This window comes from Sturnira hondurensis, unplaced genomic scaffold (genome assembly GCF_014824575.4).
Source record: "Sturnira hondurensis isolate 20B ecotype Veracruz unplaced genomic scaffold, ASM1482457v3 Scaffold0006799, whole genome shotgun sequence".
Lineage (NCBI taxonomy): Eukaryota > Metazoa > Chordata > Mammalia > Chiroptera > Phyllostomidae > Sturnira > Sturnira hondurensis.
In genome coordinates this window covers 1,526,128-1,547,425 of record NW_028079430.1, presented here as the reverse complement: position 1 = coordinate 1,547,425, position 21,298 = coordinate 1,526,128, and the positions used below count along the sequence as shown (strand labels likewise).

Below are 21,298 nucleotides of genomic sequence, written 5' to 3'. Positions count from 1 at the left end.
CAGGCTGGGCAGGGGAATTGATGTTTGAAAAACACCGTGGCCATCCCCGCTGGGGCGAGGGGTACGCTCAGACGCGGTCTGGGTCAAAACCAGGAGTGAGGGATGGGACGCGCGAGGGCGTGAGTGCCAGGTACGCGGAGAGTCCCGGGAACCCGCGCCTCCGTGGGCGAGCGCGGGCGGGGCAGGCGCAGGTGGTCTCCCACCCTCCGCAGCCTCGGCCCGGGTGGTTCCCGTTGCAGCTGAAGCAGCAGCAGCAGCAGCCGCCGCCGCCGCCGCAGCGAGCGGGACGGAGTTAGGACCGCTCGGAGCGCTCAGGTCTCGGGTAGGATAAGGTTTGCAATCCTTCCACTTGCTGCCAGTTGCAGAAGATCCGCTTTTAAGTGAAACGTCCGCGCCACCCCTCCGCGGGCTGCGGCTTCCCCGGGCTCGCCGCCTCGTCTCCGGCGCCTCCCGCCCCCGCGCTCACTCCCGCGGCTGCACGCGCCCCTAAGTTTGCCCGGAGCTCGCCTGGCCACTCGGAGCGGGGCCGGCCGGGCGCGGCGGGCGGGGCGGCAGCCGGGCACCGCAGTCCCGAAGCGTCGTGGGCCATGTCTATTCCATCAAACGGACTCGGGGTGCGTCGCGTCTCGCAGCCACCAGCACTCTGCGCGGTGACATTTCTGACTTGAGTGGAGGAATGCGCGAAGGGAGCCTGGCAGGACCTGGTCTTGGAGGATGTTCTTGGCGCCAAGGCTAATTGCCCTGATTGATGTCCCTTCGGACCCAGCGCAACGTCTTCATCTGAAATAAAATGAAAGCTGTGCCGAGCGGGGTAGAACCGCCGGGCTGCTGGTTCTGATCCCCGGGAATTAGGAAATCGTCCTGCGGCTTAATTTGAAAGAAAAAAAATAAGAGAAAAAAAAATAGAAATAGGAAAAAAAAATCCCTCCGTAAAAGTTTAAGGCAAGAAGTGTCAGAGGCAGTGGCGCGAGGAGGCGCGGAGGAGAGCGGGCAGGCGGGGACTGGGCTGCGAGACCTCCCGGCGGCTGCGATTCCATTATTAATATCAGTAGGTTTTTGGAGGGAGAGGCACCTTTCCCGTCCTCGCTTCCTCTCCGCCCACCCCTGCTCCCTCCTCCTCATCTACCTGTCAAAGTCACCGATCTTTTGCATTTCGGAAGAGGACGTCAACGGGAAGGAATCCCCCCCTCTCCGCCCGGGCTCCGAGAGGGGGCGACGCGCAGGAGGCTCCCCCCAGGGGCCCGGAGGCGAAGGTAATTAAGCGGCGGGGAGTGGCGGGCTGGCGCGGGGCTCCCAGCGCGCGGAGTCCCCTCCCGCGGCGGGCCCGGCGCGATCGGGACCCCGGGGCTGCGACGGCGCCGGGTACACACCCCGCCCTCCTTGCTGCCCCAACGGTCCTCCCGGAGGCTCGGCCCGGGCCGCCACCGCCCACCCAGCTCCACCCGCGGGCTCCGCCGCTGCGGCCGCCGCCCGGGGTGCACCAGGCTAGGCTGGGCCGCCGCCCCGCGCCGTCGGCTGGGCTGCCCTGTGCTCCAGGGCCATCGGGCCACACGGTGAGTGCCGCCACGTCCCCTCTTCCAGCCCATCCTGCAGCGACCGTTCCCCACCCCCCACCCCGGGCTGCCCCTCCCTCCGGCCCCCCAGTGCCAGCCTCCGGCGGGTGGCGAGGCTCCGGGTGGGCGAGGAAGTTTGCGGAGCGCGGGGAGGAGGCAGCGCGCGGAGCCCCTGCGCGAGCCACCCCCCACCCCGCGCACTCCCACCCCCACATTCCGGGCTCCCCGGTGTGCGCCTCTGCGGGGGACGCGTGTGGGCTCCGGGGCCCGGACCCCGGGTCGTGCCTCCTCGGACCGGCACGCAGCCAGCGCGCTCTTCCCGCACACACCTGGCCACACACCGCGCGCCGAAGGGTCCTTCCTTTTTTTCTTTCTTTCTTTCACCAATTGTCTTTGCTTTGGGGGAAAAAAACTTGCCCTCTTGCCGGCCCAGTGCGGCCGGCGTCCACACGTTGAGCTTTTGAAGTTCCCCTCATTTAATCCCCTGTATTGGTGCGAGATTAAAGCCTGACTATCCCGTGCTGTGCGGCTGGGGAGAAGGGGGCATTCAGAGAGGGAAGGACTTGGTGCGTGGGGAGGCTGTTTGGAACGTTTTCCCAGCGTCTTCGCTGGCAGGGCCTTAATCGGTTGATGGATCGGCTGGGGAAAATGAACTGCCCTCGCGTACGGATCTGTGGATATCTATATATAATACAAATAATTCTGAATATTATTGGGCCCAGAATAACCGATTAAAGGATTCATACACGGAAAAACTTGGATACAAAAAGAAACTGCGCCCTCTGCTGTTTATTTTAGTCATCTTACCTGGGGACCTTTTTTCCCCCCTTTTCTTTTCTTCTCCCCTTTTCCAGAAATCCACTTCAGAGGTTGTTTTACCGGGTCAGGGAGGAAAATTTTTAGTGGGGGTTTTAAAGCAACTTTATTTGGAAAAATCAGACATGCGTTCTGCATCCTATAGACTTCCAGAGAGCAGAAGCTTTTGCCCCCCGACCCGTTCCCCATTCTTCCAAAGGGGTTGGAATCTCTCCTTTGCACGGTTTGCCACTTTTCGGAATGGGAAATTCTGAGCAAGATTCAACATTCCGCTAAACTAGACATATGGTGTATCTGGCAGTAGCTTTGATCTAGAAATAAGGCTCTATTTTATGACCGAAAATACTAAAGTTTTCTTATCTCACAGAAATGAGGGGGTAAAAAAGACCAAAAAGCTCTTCCAGCAAAAACCGTTTCTTTAAACATACTTAACGGTTAAGCTTCTCAGGACAAGTTTTTCAGACATTCTCTCCGAGGAGAGGGAGGTTGGTGGGGGGGGCGGGTACCTGTCCAGCCCTCCAAAAGCATCCATCCCCTCCTGGGGTATCAGTGACCCCTAGTTTCCTGAGGTACTTTGGAAGTCCGTCACTTTTAAATGGCTAATGTGCCTCCAGCCCCTTTTCTTTGGCGGAACATGAACAGTTCCCTAACTGCCCAAGAAGACTTTTGGGGAAGACAAACAACTTTTAGTTTTTCGTTAAGACAAAAGGTGGATGTTCGAGTGAGGGTCACAGAACAAAGGAAAGAACACACCGTGTCCCCGTGCCATGCTGGTTCCGCCTTCGTGCCTGAGGGGTGTATTTCCTTTCCTGAGTGTCATGAAATGAGACCCGTTTCACCACTAACGACCAACATGAGGCCGTTCAGAATTCCGCAGATTTGTCTAGTACCTTGGTGATACTTCCTGTGGTGAAATTTAAGTGGGACCGTCTTAACATGTTGTAAGAAAACACTTTATTTGCATGGAAAGCTGCTTTTCCTCTTGAGATTTTTGTTTTGTCAGTGTTCACGGGGCACGTGTGTTAAAGTGATTCAGGTCATCTTTTTTCAGAGGAGGTTGGCCGTGTATTTCACAGTGTCCATTTGCACGCTTGTACTGGGAGCAAATACCTGTCTTTGCTTCCATTGTTATTCTGGGGGATAATCAGGTGATAGGCTTTAAAAAATGAAACCATTACACCTTTAGTTGGCATGTTTTCTAAGAGTCATAAGCTTTTGAGAGAAAGTTTTAGTTACAAAAACTCCAAGTCGCTCGGAAAGAAATAAAATAGCATCCAACTCCAAAAGTTACTTGTATGTTCACAGAAAAATGTGTGTGTGTGTGTGTGTGTGTGAATTGTATTTCAGGTCAGTAAGAGATTTAGCATACTTTAAAAAATAATTTTATCTTCAGAACCCAGAGTTTTGTTTCAAAACTTCAGGTGGGTGTCAATTTTCTCACCTGCGTCCTTGAAGCCGTGGAGGAGGAAAGATTTATTCATGAACGGCAGACTTCTTGGAGGCTGAACCGATTCTGAAATAATTTTATGTATTGTCCCTATCTTCACACATCCTGCCGAATATAGACACGGTCTAATTTCTCTCATCAGTCTTCTCTCTGTGAAAACAGAGGTTTTTCTAATACCAAGGTGTGCTACTTGGTTTTATTAAGAATCTCATGAAAGGCGGTTGCTCATAAGATCCAACCAAGTAGGAGTAGAAACAGAAAAAGTCAGGTGTCTTGCAGAACACGTTAAATGCCTTATGTTTTGAGAGACAGTTAACAAAAGGAGAGAAGCAAGTGTTTCCCAGGAAGATGGAAAGAAACATTCAGACTCTGTTAACTACCTTGTCTAGTCAAGCTCATGGGCACCGTGTTGGAAGCTGCTAAGTTTGATAGGGTATGGGATTTGTATATATTGTTCTCGCTTTGTATTTTCCACTCAGTTGAATGTGATCATAGTCTTTTTGTTCCTTCCCATTCAGAAACACGTGTATTTATAAAAGCCTCCATGTCTATAAGGGATGAGTCAGTAGCTGTCTATTTCAGGTGCCCCTGAAGAGCTGAGTATTTACGGAACAAACAGGCTACTGGCACCACCCCCACCTCGGAGCGAGATTATGTAATAGTGCAAAGCCAGCTAGAGTTTGTGGATTCACTCTCAGTACTTTCCTCTCAGTTGACGAAAATGGCGATTGATTTTGGAATGTAATTGTCCATGATTTCGATCATCATTACTTCCGTGAAATATTTCGGGAAGACTTCTTTTCTGCGGAAAGAAAGGGCCCCGGAAATACCCTGTGCAGAGTTAATCCAAGGAGGGAGGGAACTGGAGACAGAGCCCTGGAGAAAGATAATGTTCCCTGCATGCAGAGTCACTCGATAGCCCATTTCAGTCCAGACCAATAGCATCCATCAACTTGAGCGCATGGCATGATTCTACGTGTTTGTGTTGGCTCTGCACATTTATACAGCAGGTCTAAGGAGTTCTCACAGCGTATTCATGGGTATTTTTACCCGAGGGGCACTCCTCGATGCTTCAGTGCACGGGTAGAGATGGTGGCCCTGTTTGATGCATGGGCAGTGCCCGGGGTTTGCACAGTAAAGAACTGGAATCCGAGCTGCGAACAGTTAGGTGACGCGCATGCCTGAGACACATTCAAAGCCCGCGTCACTTGGCAATTCGTTCCGTCCCAGGCCAGAAGGGATTAGTTTAGTGGGTTAAATCCCCAAACGTGTCATTGACAAGCCCTGCTGTAATCGGTGTGCCTAGCTCTTTGCTGCGATGACCCACCTTTTAAGGAGCTATTGATGGTTTTCACCTGGGCGAAAGCAGAGCCGGATGAGGACAGGTACCATGCGGTAATAACAGACCGTTCAGAAACAATGCCGTTACATCCTTTTATTTCCTGGGAAAACACCATCATTCTCCTTCCGGAGAAGCCCTCTGGTTTTGACAGAGGCTTCTTTTTTCCAGTGTGCCACAAAAGTTCCCCGTTTAAATTTCCGGTTAATTTTACGTGAAGAGGATGTTCTTCGATGGGTGCGTAGCACCGCAAAGCAAGGCAAGCCTGACGCACAGGAAGCAGAGGAGGCGACGCACGCGACAGCTCTCCGGAATGAGAACGGAATCAGATAATCGGGCCAAGAGTAGTTCTGCGACCCCCAGCTCCTGACATCTGCGTGCGGTGGTCAATATCTTTCCTGTGTCAATGGGAGCTTGTTAAATGTAAATTCTGGAGGCCGGCTGAGCCACACCACATTAGCGCTTGCCAAGGCTTGACATTTTTAATACATTAATAGTATGTCTGTAATGGAATGGAAAACTATTAATCACGACTGGTTATGTGCCAGAAGTGTAGGCTATAATTGGCTGCTTCTTGTCAAGAAGGTCTGTCACACGGGCCTGCGAATGCCTAGGATTCAAGCATCTTTGCACTGCTCTGCATTTCCCCCTGTCAGTAACTTCGATCAGCGGTGTAGTCCATAATTCTGCGTAATGGCCATCGTTATAGTTCTGCTATAGTTTAATGAGGATCCATTTCAGTGGGTTTGCTGCTGGGCCAGGAGGCAGTGACAGGTCCCCATTCATTTCCTTCGTGCCCCAGTGCTTTTCACGAGGATATACAGTCACCTCTTAGTTTGTGGTTGCAGGCAGGCCACAGGTGGGTAAAGACTGCAACCAGAAGTAACTGGGAAAAGGCGGTAACATCCGTGGGTTTCCAAAAAAGTGAAGATTAATCTCAGGAGGATTTCAAATATGTACTTGGGGTCACATTTTAAAAATAATATTAAGGATCATCTCCTGGTGCTTAGTCAGTTCAGGGTCATTGCCACCCCCCTCCAATTTCAGGTCTGCAAGAATATGTTGTCCTTCCTCAATAAGTTGCTATGAATTAGGAACTAAGAGTTGACGTTGATCATTTCTGGTCCTAGTGGAGTTGATGCTGCTTCAGCTACAACCCCGCCCCCCACGGCACACACACCCTGAGAGTGTTCGTTCTAACAAACACGTTGTTGTTACAAGACGACAATGTGGTTGTACAACACATTAGTAAACACCATGGACTCACACATCTAGAAAATGTACATTTGTACTGTTTTAACACCGTTTTGGAGTATCACTTGTCAAATTGTTGGATGTTTCTGAAAATATCAGCTTACATACACTTAATGAATCTGAAAAAAAAAACCAACCCAACCCAGAAGGCACTAATAGTAGCCACCACACATGCTTCTTTGCAGCATTTTTTCTTTTTAGCTTAAGATGTCCAACTGTGCTCCACACAGTGTAGTCCTTACGTTACGAGGAAGAGGCAGATTCACTTCGGCAGCTCGTCCCTGTTTAGACAAACCGCTAATTACCACTTCGTAGGAACTCAAACACTCAACTTTTCCTAATAGGAAATATCACAATTTGCAGCTGTATGATAACATTTTATGAATGGGATATAATGAACATGGTACTTGCATCCATAAAGCAATTATTATAAATTACTTTGCTATGGAAACACAATTCAACCATCTGCTGGCATTTCATGGTTTCTGTGGCTCGGTTCACTTTAAGATGATGTATTATTTAAATACAGTGGATTTCTTTTATGAGATTGTTTGAAGGTAGGGAACATCCATACTTAAACTGCTTCGTGTGACTTGAAGGGTCTCCAATGGTATTTTTCTAAAACTCTGGGCTTTTTGTCCTTTTTCAGTGGCTTAAAAATAATTACTGGGACTATGACAACTAATGAAGCAAATACACGTTTGAAACCTGGGATCCAAATCCTGTCACTTGTTTAGATGTGGACAACACTCTCCAACGAGAAAAGTGGCCAGTCAAACTCACCGATAACATATACCCACGGCCATGGGAGCTATGTTACCAGTTAACCAAAAGTAGCCTTAAATAGTAATTTTTATTTTCCTTTAGAATTAGTGCCATAACATTCTGCTTCACGGCCTGTTAACTCACCCTCCGCTACTTTCAAATGTGCGTTTTAAATTGTGTGTTTTACTACAGAGCTTTTCGTTTTAAAGCGGCATAATAATACTCGCCTTTGGGACAGATTCTCCTCTTCTGTTACAGAAAGTAACAACCGAAGCAGATGTCGTGTCCGTAAAAAGATGTAAGAGAATGGAGAGTTCTTAGGGAAGGAAAATTTGCTGCTTTGGTTATATTTTGAATCTTTTCTTTGTTGCAGAAGCCACATCATTGTGATGACTAAATGCAACCAAACAAAAGATGCTAAATTCTTCCAGGATACAATGAGCCCCTCCGAGGGAGGTGGGGCTGACAATGCCAGTGTTCGCGACAGATAACAAAAGCTAAGAAATGGACAAGGAGTTTGGAGATTTTTAGGGTTTCTTTGCCGGGAGACAAAAGGCGTACAAGTGGCTGTCACTTCTGTGTCATTGTTATGAGAACACTCATTTCCGCCCTCGTCCTGGAAGACTGTCTGGCACCCCCAGCTGGGAGCCTTGTTAAAGTCCAGCTGCTTGTTCCCAGTGTGGCCCAGGTGGAAATGTAATTTTTGAAGCGAAAACTTGTGACTCCCCTGGAACATACACACACACACACACACACACACATGTGTGTCTTGGTGTCATGCAACAGTTCGATCCTTCCTAGTGAAATTCTCTCCCGTGGGAATGATCTCTGTGGCCTGCTCCTTCCAGCCGAGCAGCGAGGAAAGGTTATCAACTTGCTTTGTCTTACATCTAACCTCCCCCCGGGGCCGCCTCTCCTACATGTGGTCACGTATTGATTCTGAGACAGTAACTCTTGCTCTTCTTGTTTCTGAAAAGGTGTTGGTGCCAGACGGAAGGAGGATGGTTGGCAGGAGACAGACACCAGGCTGGAGACGTGCACCCTCGTGCTCCAAGTACTAACATCGAGGGCGAGAGCCCTTGGGAGCCAGCTGCTCACGCACAGGGTCTACCTCCTAGGGCTATTGGATGTCCAGCCAGAGAGCCATCCCCTTGCCGAGTCGTGATCTGCGACCAGACGTCTTTTCCAAACACCACACTAGACCCCGGTCTAATGGACAACGAAAAACCTGCCCGCGGCTGTTAACGCGGAACGCCCAAGTATGTTAACGAGTCACCAAAGTCCCTGATGTCCCCGAACACGCACAGTTTCTCAACCCTTCACGTGCACTTTTGGAATCGGCTTTGAGGTCGCGTCCTCCTTTTTTTCCCCTTTAAATATAACGCTTCTTACATCTACCCATCTATGTGAATGTGACATAGACACAGTCCCCCGAGAAGCAAACCCCGCGGCAGTTCCTGCAAGGGTCGCCAAGAACTTAGAGATGTATTTGTCAAGATTCCTGTCCATTCACGCCCTCTGGGTGACCGTGTCGTCGGTGATGCAGCCCTACCCGCTGGTGTGGGGACATTACGATGTGTGTAAGACTCAGATTTACACGGAAGAAGGGAAGGTTTGGGATTACATGGCCTGCCAGCCGGAGTCCACGGACATGACCAAATACCTGAAAGTGAGGCTGGACCCGCCGGACATCACCTGCGGAGACCCTCCCGAGACCTTCTGTGCAATGGTGAGGCAACGCGTTCAACTGTTTCGTAGTGTGCGGGGGCTTTGGTCCAAGCCTGCAAATGAGGCGAGGTGAAGACTCAGCCCGGGCGAGGCACTGGTTCTGCGGGGGCCGGTTGGGGGAGGCTGGGGGCCAGAGGGGCGGCTGCGTTCGGCGTGAAGGCTCGAACCATCCGGAGTTACAGTTCCCGGTGCAGTGAGGGCTCTGGGTTCTGCGACTTTAAGAGAGACACCGGGTCACGAAACCAGTTGTACGAGAGGCTAATCGAGAGTTCAGTTCCTTCCTCTGGCGTCTGATCAGCATGAGAACGAGGCGCCACGGAATGGAACCGTGGGCTGCGAGGCCTCTGGATGGGCCGAGTTACAGAGTCCACCGTTTTTGCCTTGTGGGTGTGAGTCTTTTCCTGGGTGGAAGGGTAAACGCCACGTGAAAAGGTCACGTTGGAGTGCCACACTGTGGCTTCACCAGGGACACTGCTGAAAGGATCCCTGTGAGGTATTAGTGTAAGAGTTCGGTGATTAAAATGATGTAAGTCGATGAGCTGAGCCGTATGTACCACGTGTTCGTTGGGTGTACGTTACTGGCTTCTGTTTTTGTTTTTTTGGGTAGAGGTGGTTTTCATGTGATGCAGGAGGGGTGATTCCATGTTTCACGTAGCAGATAGAATCGGACGGCAGGTTTTCAGAGCATTCTTACTTGAGTTTTATTATCTTGAACCTGGCCCAGGTGCTTTCAGGCAAGAGTGAAAGTGTCCATCAGAGCGGCATCTGTTCTCAGTCCCCAGTGAGTCGCATTAGCATCAGCTCATCCTAGGCCCGGCACCTGGAGAGAAGGTTCTGTAACAGGAAACAATTTTGAGCACTAAAGAGTGTTTTCACCTAAAAGCTGAGGGCCTGCCATTTTTCAGGAGCGCCTTTGGGGATTGCTTTGAATTATAGTCTAACCCGGGTTTTGTGCGCAGGGAGAGAAGGCGCGGGGTGATTAGGTGTCACTATGACGAAAGGGCGCTGGAAGACCGAATATTTCAGAGAGGGGACCGGCTCTCCGGCAGGCGCGCAGGCAGGTGTGCGCTCCGCAAAGGAGAGGCGCTTTGGAAACTGGACGCCTCCCGCAGAGCAGTCTGCTCCAACGCGTTCCCCAAACGACGAGAAGGCTGTAGAAAGAGCAGGGGCATTTGTTGGCTCTCTAAGGTCTTTCATCGTCTCTCCTCAAAGGTCAGGTTTAAGGTTTGAGGGCGGATGGCTGTGCAGGCGAGCGGTGGTGGGCCCTTGCCCTCCCTGCCGTGGAGGACGCGTTCTGAGCCCGCTCTTCCTGCTGCTCAGAACACTCCCGCTGCGGGACTTGGTTCTCACGCACAGGCCCCGTGTGGTGTGTTCCCCGGGTGCTTTCCGTGTGTGGCGCCCCTGGCCTTGGCCTCCGGGGAGAGAATGCCGCTCAGCCCGGTCCCTGCCCATCCTTCTCCAGGGTATGCTTGGCGTCCTTCCTCCCACTCATGACGGGAGGAAGGCGTGCCCCTTCCTCGGATGTCCTAGAACTTCTCTGGCCTGCCTTTCCTGGGGACAGGGCCTCAGGGCCTTCAACAAGCAGGTTCCCATCGGCCCACTGGCTGAGGGATGTTAGAGACCCAAAGGGAAAGAAGCATTCAAGTGGTCCCTCCCAGCTTCATCCCCATGGTTGCCTGTGTGCTTCTTTCGTTCACGCGAAAACCCCGCAAGACGGTCTTTCCAAAAGGCTGCGTCTCCCTGGGGTGTCGGTGCGTGGAAGCTTCGGTGGATTTAAGATTGTCGTTGAGCCTAAGGCCTCTCCGAGGGAGAGGGCAAGTGTGCAGGTGATCAGTGCAGCGGATTGGACAATCCATCCCGCACGTGCGGACCTGGGGACTCTTTGGATGCGTGTGACATGCCAAGTCGCCCACAGCGGCCCAGTCTAGAAGCACGTTCTCTGGGCGGGTGCGGACTTCCCTTCACGGGCTTCCGTGTGCAGTTCCTGACCCAAGGGCGGGGCTTCGGCGGGACAGGGGATGCTGGCACGTCAGGCCCGTTGGTGGGGCTCCGTGGCCCAGGGTCTAACGGGAAGCCATAAAATCATCTGAGTTAGGATGTTCACACCCTCTTCCCAGCTATCTCGGAGTCGCTGTGGCCCATTACAGCGGGGTGGCCGCCTTTGGAGCACCGTCACCACCCACACCGGCACCTTCACCGCTTAGCCCTGATATGTAAATGCTTGCTGCAAAATAGTCTCAGCCGTCCCCTGCGCAGCTGGTTGACATCCTTATTAGCTGTGATGATAGCGGTTCTGAGCGCCCCGGGGACGTTGGGCGGGAGGAGGACCCTATGATTCCCACAGCCCGTTTATTGTATGGAAGGTCGAAGTTCATTGGCAATGCACTAAGAGCCTGTGTTGCTGCTTTTTGGGTGGGCTTCACCGTTCTGTGCCATCTACGAATGCTGCGTTCACTTTCAAGCGAACATTTAGGAGAAAAGGGCTCTGTGGTTCCACTTTACAATGGATCTCGGCTTGTTAACCGGAGTGCCCTGCCTTGTAATGCTTTCGTATCTGGCGATTTTAAATGGTTGCCTATTCATGAGACCCACATTCTGAATGGGAGTTTTATGGGAGAATTCTGCCATTTCTACTCAGGATCGTAGAGTCGGGGAACAGGTCGAGAGAAATGTAGGTATATACATGTCTATGTATGAGTTATGTGTATTGCAATCATACATTTTCTTTTTAATTTAATACACTTCTTTGAGGTTGTTGGTGGCTAAAAAGTAGCTCTGCTTTAGCAAAGGGAAAGGATTCTGCAGGGGAGGAGAGGGCTGAGCCTTCCGTCTAGGACTGTGTTTCCACGTCAGGATGGGCGCTCGCCTTCCCTGAACCACGTAGAAGCTCTGGTCCATGAACACAGACCACCTGGCAACCACAGTTTGTCCTATTCACATACAGAGCAAGCGGGGTGACACGGGCCTGTGTGTCCAGCTGAGTGTCCAACGACACTGTGCCTCGTTCTTTGCATTGGGACCCCTGTAGCTGTCACAGTGTCACGCCACAGCCCCGTGGCTTAAAAATGGCCAAATTACCTGCCATTCCCTGTGGTCCGTCGCTGGTTTTCTGGATCCGTTCAACAGAAGCCTTGAAAAAAAGCCTACAGTCGGAAGGAGTTGTGTGCGTCGGGACAATTTACGGCCCCGAAGTGCTGATGACCCCAGCAGTGTGAGCCCTTGTGTGCGGCTGTGGGTTTCCGAGCCAGTCCAAACTAAATTAGGGAACAAAGGTTATTAAAAAGTCTTCTGTGCATGTAATTTTGGCATAATATTATGAGGTGGACATTAACTGTTCCCCTTGGAGACTGGAGGCATCATTAATGTAGCATTGCCTTTAATTACAAGTAGGCTCATATTACTAAAAACATGGAGAAAATAAAGTACTCCGAGGGATAGTTAGCAATGCCCTCGTTATGTTTACTGAAATAATGAAAAGAAGGGGCGTCATTTTTCTAAATAAAATGTCAGAATTTGAAATGGAAATGGATTTTCTTTAGGAAAGTTACTAATGGGCGCCCGCAACTCTCGATGGGTGTTTATTCAAGCACCATAGTGGGTCTGTTAACGATCATTTGATACGGTGCTATTTTCAGATAGACTCCTATTAGGAAGAAGGAAAAAAACTTTAATTACTGCGAGCATTGTGGGTAGAGCGTAACTCATTACGTCCCGATGGAGTCTGCGAAGGTAGTGGAATAGCTTCCCGCCTGCTGGTCAGAAGGGCACCCAGTGGCCTGCGCACGGTCTCGGGGCGGTCGTAACTCACATTTCTGATTTGACCCCGGCTCCGGAAAGCCATCTGGTGGCTATCAGGTGGCCTTGGAGGAGTTAATTTGATAAACTCAGTTGCGTTTTCAACGGCAAGGCATTAATATCAATTTTCCCGAAACAGGAAATGACATTGACTTATATAATAATCGAATAATCTTAAAAAATACACTCTGTTCACATAGAACATAATTCAATAAATGAAGTTTTAATAACAGTGACATATTTCATTTGAACTGATTTATCCCTTAATTAGGCCAGAATGGAATTTTAAAAAACTTTCCGTCCCTTCATTATTAACACTTCGTTGCTATTAGTTCATTATTTCGACTTATTTCTTAGAGAAGTTTAATTCATGTTTGCAGTGAATTAAGTTCCACGGAGATCAATCTTTCTGCTATATCCCCATAATGAGCATTTCCTTGTCAAGCAGCCTACGATAGCTCCTTACAATCTACCATGTCAAGCATAAAGCTCCCTGTCCAATCTTAAATCCAGTGTGTTCAGCCTCACCTCCCAGGACCGCCTATTGGGACCCAGGGCATGTCCACGGCACTCAAGGCTGGTGGTCTGACTGGGCAGGAACCTCTGCATTTGGCCTGGAGCTCGTTGGTGGAGCAGCGTGTGGTCTCTGGGGAAGGCCTTGGGAGGGGGTTGATAAAGATTATATGGCTGTGCTAACAAAAGCTAAAACCATCCCGCACCACACCTTGCTCCCAGACAGTGGGCTCTGCGTGCACTGTCTCCTTGTCTCTCTCTGTCCGGCTCAAGTGTCATGAGTATTACCCCGGACGACGGTGAGCAGAGTGAACCAACAGAGCACAGAGCACAGGCAATAGCTGCTGGTGCTGAGAACTGGCCAGGCACGTGTGGCCCCGCCTCCAATGGAAGTCCCGGGGAGCCTTAAGCAAAATGAGTAGAGAACAGCGTGTCCCTGGGGAATGGAGGAGAAGTAAGACCAGCACGCAGACCTTAAAGGTGCAGCGTTATTTTGCTGCATGTCCAAGGGCCACCTGGAAGATCCTCTTTGGTAGCCAAGTGCCCAACGTTCAACTGTGTCTGAGAAAGACAGGAGACAAGGGGTGGGTGGGGCACAGCATTTAAACGACAGGGTAGTGGCCTGTTTCCTGCTTAGAATGGCTTCTTGTATCTGGCAGGATGGAGAGGAGCAAAACGTCCTAGAACCTGATGAGTTAGACTGGTGTGTGTGTATATATATATACTTTGTTCTTAACTTAGTTGGCCCCGGAGCGTGCTGAGCAGGTAAGCCATGGTTCATCTGCCTGGAACTCTGATTTCACACCAGGGTTAAGGGAAGTATTTAACCGGGTGCAAGATGCTTCCAGGTGAAACCTGAGACTTCAGAATCGAAACTGCCTTGGAGTAGGCCCCTTTGACTTCCCTCCTCTGGTCCCCCACAGGTAGCCTTGCCTGCTCTCATCCTAGAGGAATATCACTTGAGAAGTGTGAGAAGACGTATCCTAAAACCATCCTAGCAGGTCTGGACGCTGTCGGGGTCCCTCAGGTATATCCTCTTTTTCAGAGGTGGGGGCTTCCTCTGCTTTGCTTCGGAACTCTGCGTGGGTCTTAGCCTGACTTTGAGAACTAGAATCATCCCCTCATCTCATGTGTTTACCTGGACAAGCATAGGACATTCATTCCATTCCTCTCACCCAGTATACTTGGCTGTTCTCCACTATCCCAGTCCCACCCACCCTTCAAGGTCTAGCTCAAGTTGATTTCTCTCTGCACTTCCTGCCCGTTTCAGCTCTTACTCTTCTGACCTTTGAACTCTTCTCTTTCTCTCTGCACATATAAATATGTAGTATTATAAGGCATATGTATATATGTATTTATGTATGTATGCACACACCATTGTGTGTGTGTATATATATATACATACACACACACAGAGGCATTGCGGTACCTGGGCACTCTGTCTGTGGACTCTGCTACATCGTGCCATTCAGCACTTCCTCACATTTCATTTAGCACGTACACACTGTTTCCTATGCCCTGACTCTTTAACGAGATCGCTACTCTTTGAGATCATCTGTGACAAAGCCTAGGTATACCTTCCCGTGTAACTTCCTGTTTTCGTTTCAACATTATGTTTTTGAGATGTATTGCTACGTTGTTCTCTGATGCACAGAACCCAACAGAGACTAAATCCGATGTTGCTTTTCTACCTCAGAGCATTTAGCACCCTCCCAGACAACAAGTAAATAGTAACATAGTTTCAATTGATCAGTGGGTTGACTCCAGTATCAGTTTTCCAGAATGTTTTTTCCTCCGTGAACACTTTGATCAGGAATCTAAGTTTGCCCTTACCTCTGTCAAACAAGGGTCATCTAGAAAGTTCAGCTGTTGCCCCTGGGCAGTTTGTGACACTGTTCTCTCCAAAGACAGATGGGAGAGGCAAGGACTCTGAGCTCCAACGCTGGGCGTATAGCTGAGTGATTTTTTTCCCATTTCTAATTGAATCCTTTAAAAATATGTATCCATTTGCAGCAGCATGGATGGATCTTGAGGATATCATGCTACGCAAAATAGATGAAGTCAAGAACCATATGATTTCCCTCACGTGTGGAATATACAATGGAAGGCAACAAACGAACAAACAAAACAAATAAAAATTCATAGGCACAGAAAGCAATATGGCGGCCAACAGAGGGAAGAGGACAGTAAAGGGCAAAGGTGGCCAAGTAGATGGTGACAGACGGTCTGGTACAGATGAGGGACCACAGAGTCGTACCCTTGAAACCCACACGATCTTGCTAACCAGTATCACCTCAATAAACTTAGTTTTCAAAATATTTATCCAAATAGAAAATTGGGAAAAGATAGAAAACCTTCAGGCACAATACCAAAATCATTTTGCCGCTATGTCCTACAAACCTCTCTCCCGGACTGTACTGTATATTTTGTTTCACAGAATTGAAATCACATCAGATACAGTTTTTCATCTTTTTCCTTTAGCATTCTTTTTAGTATTTAGGTATATCATTGTATATTAGAAAACAGGATTTTGAAAGCTATCAATATCTTAGGTGGATAAATAGTATTTCCTTTAATTATCCTTCCTCTTCAATGACATTATGTTATTTCCATCGGTTCAATCTGTTTCAGTCTTCTTTATGAAACATACCCTTTTTCTACATGCCAAACCTCCCATATTAAATGCTTATACGGGGCACGCTGAGCTCCTTACCCTGTATTTATTTAGCTGGGGCTCACAGGGAGGGCTGTATCCCTGCGTTCTCAAGCATAGAGTCGGCACTGAATGGGATCAACTCGGGGAAGGAGACGCCGGTCTGGAATCAGCATATGCAACTTCGGTCCCTCTCTCTGGGCCTTGCTGACTTTGGCCTGGACTTGAGAGGGGTTCGGGGGTGGAAGGGAGGCAGCTTCTGCCACGCAGTAGAGAGCCCTGTCAGGAGCAGCTCTTTGGGAGCAGAAGACAAGCAAATTACACCTTGTAAACTATACCTGTAGCTTTAAAACTTGCTTTAAATTGATCCACGCTGAGAAATACATTTTATATGGGAACGCGCATATCCACACACTCCACCAGGGCAAGAGCTTCGCAGTACTTGCCCTTTCTATCGGCTGTTCCCTGGGATGTATTTTTCTCTTCTTTAGCAAGTAATGGGAAATAATAGATTGATTGCTATCCGTAACGGGTCCACAGCATGGTTTTTGAAACCTACATAAAGGAGAAAACCCCGTATAATCATTGTGTAACTTCCTTTTTTAATGCAACATTATGTTTTCACGATTCAATGTTGTGTCGTATTCCGCTCTACGGATAGTTCTTGACTCAATCTTCTATTCATAGACGTTTAGGTTGTTCGGTTTTCTTTCACGTTCAGGCTCTGACCAGGGTCAAATTGTCCTCCAGAAAGATAGTTATCAAGTCGTACTCACACCCACATTTCACGGGAATCTTCCAGTCACTGGATCCTCATCAACATTAGGCACTGTATTCTAGAAGTTTCCTCCGATATGGGTCCATAGCCAATACATTAAAATAAGTAGTTTACCAAAAAAGATTTAAAAATTATCTTTATTCCCACTACTTTTTCTGCTAAGGTAGTCATTTTTAAAATTTGGCGTGGGTGTAGGGACATACCAGAAGGTGAAAATGACATTTTATTTTTAGGATGTGTTTATTTGCTTATCGAACAGTTTGATCTTTAATGTTCTTGGCTGTTTACAGTCCCCTTTTCCTAACTGGAGCAGTTCACAAGCTGTGTGCTTTTAGCTCCTTTTCTGACTTTTCTGTTGAAGCCCGTTATGCAAATATGTACATATACTATATTTTTGATTTAATATTTGAGCCTTTCATGCAGACGCCATTTATTTTAGTTGATGGAGTTAAAAAATGTGGATGTCCTTTCTCACAGGAAAAGAGGTCTTGTTTCAGAGTCTTCCTCACCCTCTGTTTTGTGGACAGTTTCCATATTCTCGCCCTGGACTTTGCTGGTGGGGCGCCCTGACCTCAGGGCCAGGAGGGGCCACCGAGTGTCTTTGGTACCGAATAGATGAGCTCTGAGAAGCTGTCATTTGCCCTAAGCAAGGTGTCCCTTTCCCCTTAGAACTGTCATCTTTGTCTAAAGCGACCGCTGTGAAGCCTGCCGGCGAGAGTTCTAATGCACCACACCAGTGGTCAGTCTCACCTTCATGTACCATTTTTTAGGTTTCGGAATTCTTTTCCTCACCAGAGGGGGCAGTGAGGAGAGTCATCTCCCACGCGCCATGTCGGGGAAGAGCTTACTGAGGTGGTCGGCAGGGTGTTTCCTTCTCGTCTCTCTGGGAACAGATGAAAATTAAAGATGGTTGGTCGGTTCCATGAGAATTAAGGATGTGAGTTGAGGAAGAAACCAGAATTGCTTTTCCCTCTTGGACCTACTTTGAAACTGGCTTCTAAACCATGCAATGGAGATGTGAGTTGGGTGTGGCTGCAGGGCAGAGAGACAGCCCTTTAGTCCCAGGGCGTTGACGTCCGTCCACAGGCCCACTGTCATCGTCATCCGGTGATGTGTAGACAGTGAGTTTTCACCCTCACCCAGGACCCTCTGTCTCTCCCTGTTGCTCCCTGCCCTTCCTGGACGTGGTAACACAAGGAAATCGCCTGCACTTCCCGGCAACTCTCCAAGGGGCAGGAGAGCCCAGTGTGCGGTCAGCACGTCTTGCCGCAGAGGACTGTGCAAGACGTTGTGACTGAGCTGGCCGCCACGGTGTTCCCCTGGGCTGGTGGTGGCGCTGGGAGCACTCGTGTGGGTCCTCCCAGTGTAGAGCGACACGCCCCTCCCTGCGGGGCTGGGGAGCCCGCTCATCGCTCACCGGTGCTCCAGCCCAGAACAGCGCCCTGCTCCCCCTGGGTCACGGCTTCAGCAGTGCCCGGCCTGACGGAGACCTCACTACCCGCTTTGCGTTGGACGTGCACTGTATTTCTACAAAGACTATTCGCAGCTAATATTTAGCAAGCGCTTTACATGGTGCCCCTGCTTTGCACCAAACGCACTAAACGCTTTGTTGGTTGACCTAACCCTCAGTCCTAGCACTGTCCTTATTTAACGAATGAGTGAAGTCACTGAGGCATGAGATTAAGTAACTTTTCCACCTAACTCCGGGGGACAGGATATAAACTGTCTGACGCGGGGGTCCTCCTCTCAAACTCCGCGGTAAACTCTCCCCTAATCTGATTTGTCGCCTGTGGGATAAAACCATTGCAAAAACCTTCTTTTAAAAAAAAATCGCATTTATAGTCGGGGACGATGAGCTACGATACTGTGATTTGGTTGTTTAAAAAGCCTTTTCTCTGAAATAACTTCGGAAAATTGGGTTCGGTAAACAGAGGGCAGAGGATGTTGGAAATGCTCATTGTGGGATAAGTGCTTCATTCAGGGGAAGGCGAGCCAATCAGCAGTGCTTGTTCCCAGTCCTGCTTTCTTTCCCACGAACGTGTCCCTGTGCATGGAAATAAGCTGTTAGAAACCACAGAGACCGGAATGCGTATTGTGTTCTACGTCGCGAGCCAGAAGTCAGCAACTGTTGGCTAGTTTAAAAAAAAAAAAAAAATCGTGTTCCTGTGGATGAGGTGTTGAAAAAAGTAATTAGCAGGGCCCTTTTGATCTTTAATTTTTACAGTACCAATAACAACTGTTAATCATAGCCAATGGCCCCCTTGCTGTCTCCCCTTGGATGCTTAGTGGGAATTTTCAACTTCACACATTTATTTGAAAACTCTTGGTTTCTTTGTCTTAAATCCGTCTTTAGTCTTTCCCACTTTTATAAACATTGGCTTGTATTTTCCTAGTTGCTCAAGATGAAACAATCGAGGAATTCTCCCTGACTCTTTTAGGTCCCTCACAACACACATCAACAAGTCCTGTTCGCTCAACTTTCCAAAGACATTCCAAATCAGACCACTTCTCATTGCCCTCACTACACACGGCCGGCTCCCAACCAGCTTCATCTCTAGGCTGGACTCCTATAGTTCCCACTGTCTTCCCTGCTTCCCAGTTCTGCTCTATTATCAAATGCATATGTGGTGTATAGTATTATATCGAAATTGCATCATATAGTTATAGGCTAGATACGTGTCAAATTTAAAGAATCTGAGGGAGTCAGGTCCATCCTTTATTTAGTTTCCTCCCATAACTTTGGGTCCCATTGAGAACGATGTCCCAACCTTTCTATTGCCCGGAAGGCCCCCTGGAATCTGCTCCCCGAGTACTTCTCAGCCCTCCACTCTGATCTCTCCCACCGTGTTCAATTCTCTCGACCTGCTACTTCTTGCAGTTCTTCATAAAACTGAGCTGATTCTCGACTTGTCGTTTGGACTCAGATTCTCAATGTGTTCTCATACCTTGCTTCTACCTTGTATTTGGGTCTCTGCTTAAAAACCCATCTCCAAGGGTCCCATCTTCTCAAGGGGACACTGTCTAAGATAACAGGTCCTCCACTCTTTTATCCATCCCTGAGTCTGCTTCATTGCTCTTCAGTGAACTTATTACGAGGGTGCTGTTTCAGTCCTTTACCAAGTGAAGTGGCACCAACCCCGACCAATCAGAAAGACGTCAAAGGCTACACCTCACTGGAGATCAGTTATAACCGCCTGGTGTTTACTATAATATACACAGTTCGTTTCTTTGTATCTCTTTCCCTCTCCACAATGCAAGCTCTGAAGAGCAGGGATTTTGTCTTGTGTCTGCTCAGAGTAGAGCTCACTAAGTATTTGTTGAATGACAAATGAACTGTTAAAATAGAGATATGTTAATTTCATTATAACATTCAAATCAAAGACAATTACTCTGATGCGTACCTGGTCTTTGGAATATATAGGCTGCATTGGAGGTCCTTAATCTTGCATAGATCATAAAAATTTATTTTTTTCAATTGAAGAATTAAAAAAGCACACAAATCATATAATAAATGCATGTACAAGCACCACTTAGATTAACAGTAATAATGTTGCATTGCTTCTGTTAGGATTGAAATCATCTTTGCCTCTATCCCCTGATTCATTCCTTGCCTCCCTCTCCCAGAGGGAACAAGTCTTGTAAATTTGGTGTATTTCCTTCTAGTCCCTGTTTGTGTATTTTATACGAAGCTTATAGGTTCATAAATAACATACTTGTATAATTCTGTTTTTTTAAAAAAAGATTTTATTTATTTTATTTATTTTTAGAAAGAGGGGAAGAGAGGAAGAGAAACACCCATGTGTGAAAGAAACATCGATCAGTTGCCTCTTTCACACACCCCAACTAGGGAGCTGGCTCACAACCCAGGCACATGCCCTGCCTGGGACTCGAACCAGCAACCTTTCAATCTGCAGGATGACACCTAACCCGCTCCGCTGGGCCGCACAAAGTCAGGGCTTGACTTTTTTTTTTTTCATCATCTTGGAAAACTATTCTGTAACTTGCTTTTCATTTAATGTTATTTTTGCTTTCATCTGTATCACCTAGTGATTCATATTAAAATTACATATATATTTCATTGTATAAGTACATTCCTTATTCGTGAGAATTTAGAAAGAGAATTTTGGGGTTTTTTGTTGTTGTTGTTGTTTTTGTTTTTAGTTTTTGCCTTTACCAGCCACTCCACGAGAAAACATTCTATATCTGGGAGCATGTGAGCAAGAGTTTTATTTGGTTTGTTCCCACCCAGAGCCAACCTGTTAGGTCATAGAGTGAATGCAATTGTACCATTTCACATCCCCACCAACAAGTTAGAAGGACTCTTCTGTCTAGTTTGTTTTGTCTTATTCACTGATACGCTTCCTCCTGAACATGATGAAAATATTTAAGAAATTGTGTTTCTCTTACTGCCTTAGCCATCAGGACACACTCACAGTGAGAGTATGCGCTTTATCATAGCCACCATAAGGAACTAAAGATTTTTTATAACACTCTCCGTGCCATGAGTCTTAATCGCTCAACTTTGTTTTAATTATTTAAACAAATAATTAACTTCACTGGGAAGTTGTATGAGCTTCACTAATAAAAATTCATAATGATGAATCAATAGGAAGAAATGTGAAATTTGGAGAAATAATTACCCTGCTAGACCATAAGC

General features: G+C 48.2%; 1 protein-coding gene across 2 annotated transcripts in view; it reads left to right on the top strand.

The window, feature by feature from the left end:
• Window positions 1-369: 369 nt before the first annotated feature.
• Window positions 370-21,298, top strand: part of NTNG1 (netrin G1) — a 263,103-nt gene continuing 242,174 nt past the window's right edge. For both annotated transcript variants that reach the window (XM_037050444.1, XM_037050443.1), the window contains exons 1-2: window positions 370-1,253; window positions 8,152-8,903. In XM_037050444.1, the coding sequence (XP_036906339.1) occupies window positions 8,658-8,903 (246 nt within the window). In that variant the 5' untranslated portion in view covers window positions 370-1,253; window positions 8,152-8,657. The remainder of the gene's footprint in view (window positions 1,254-8,151; window positions 8,904-21,298) is intronic.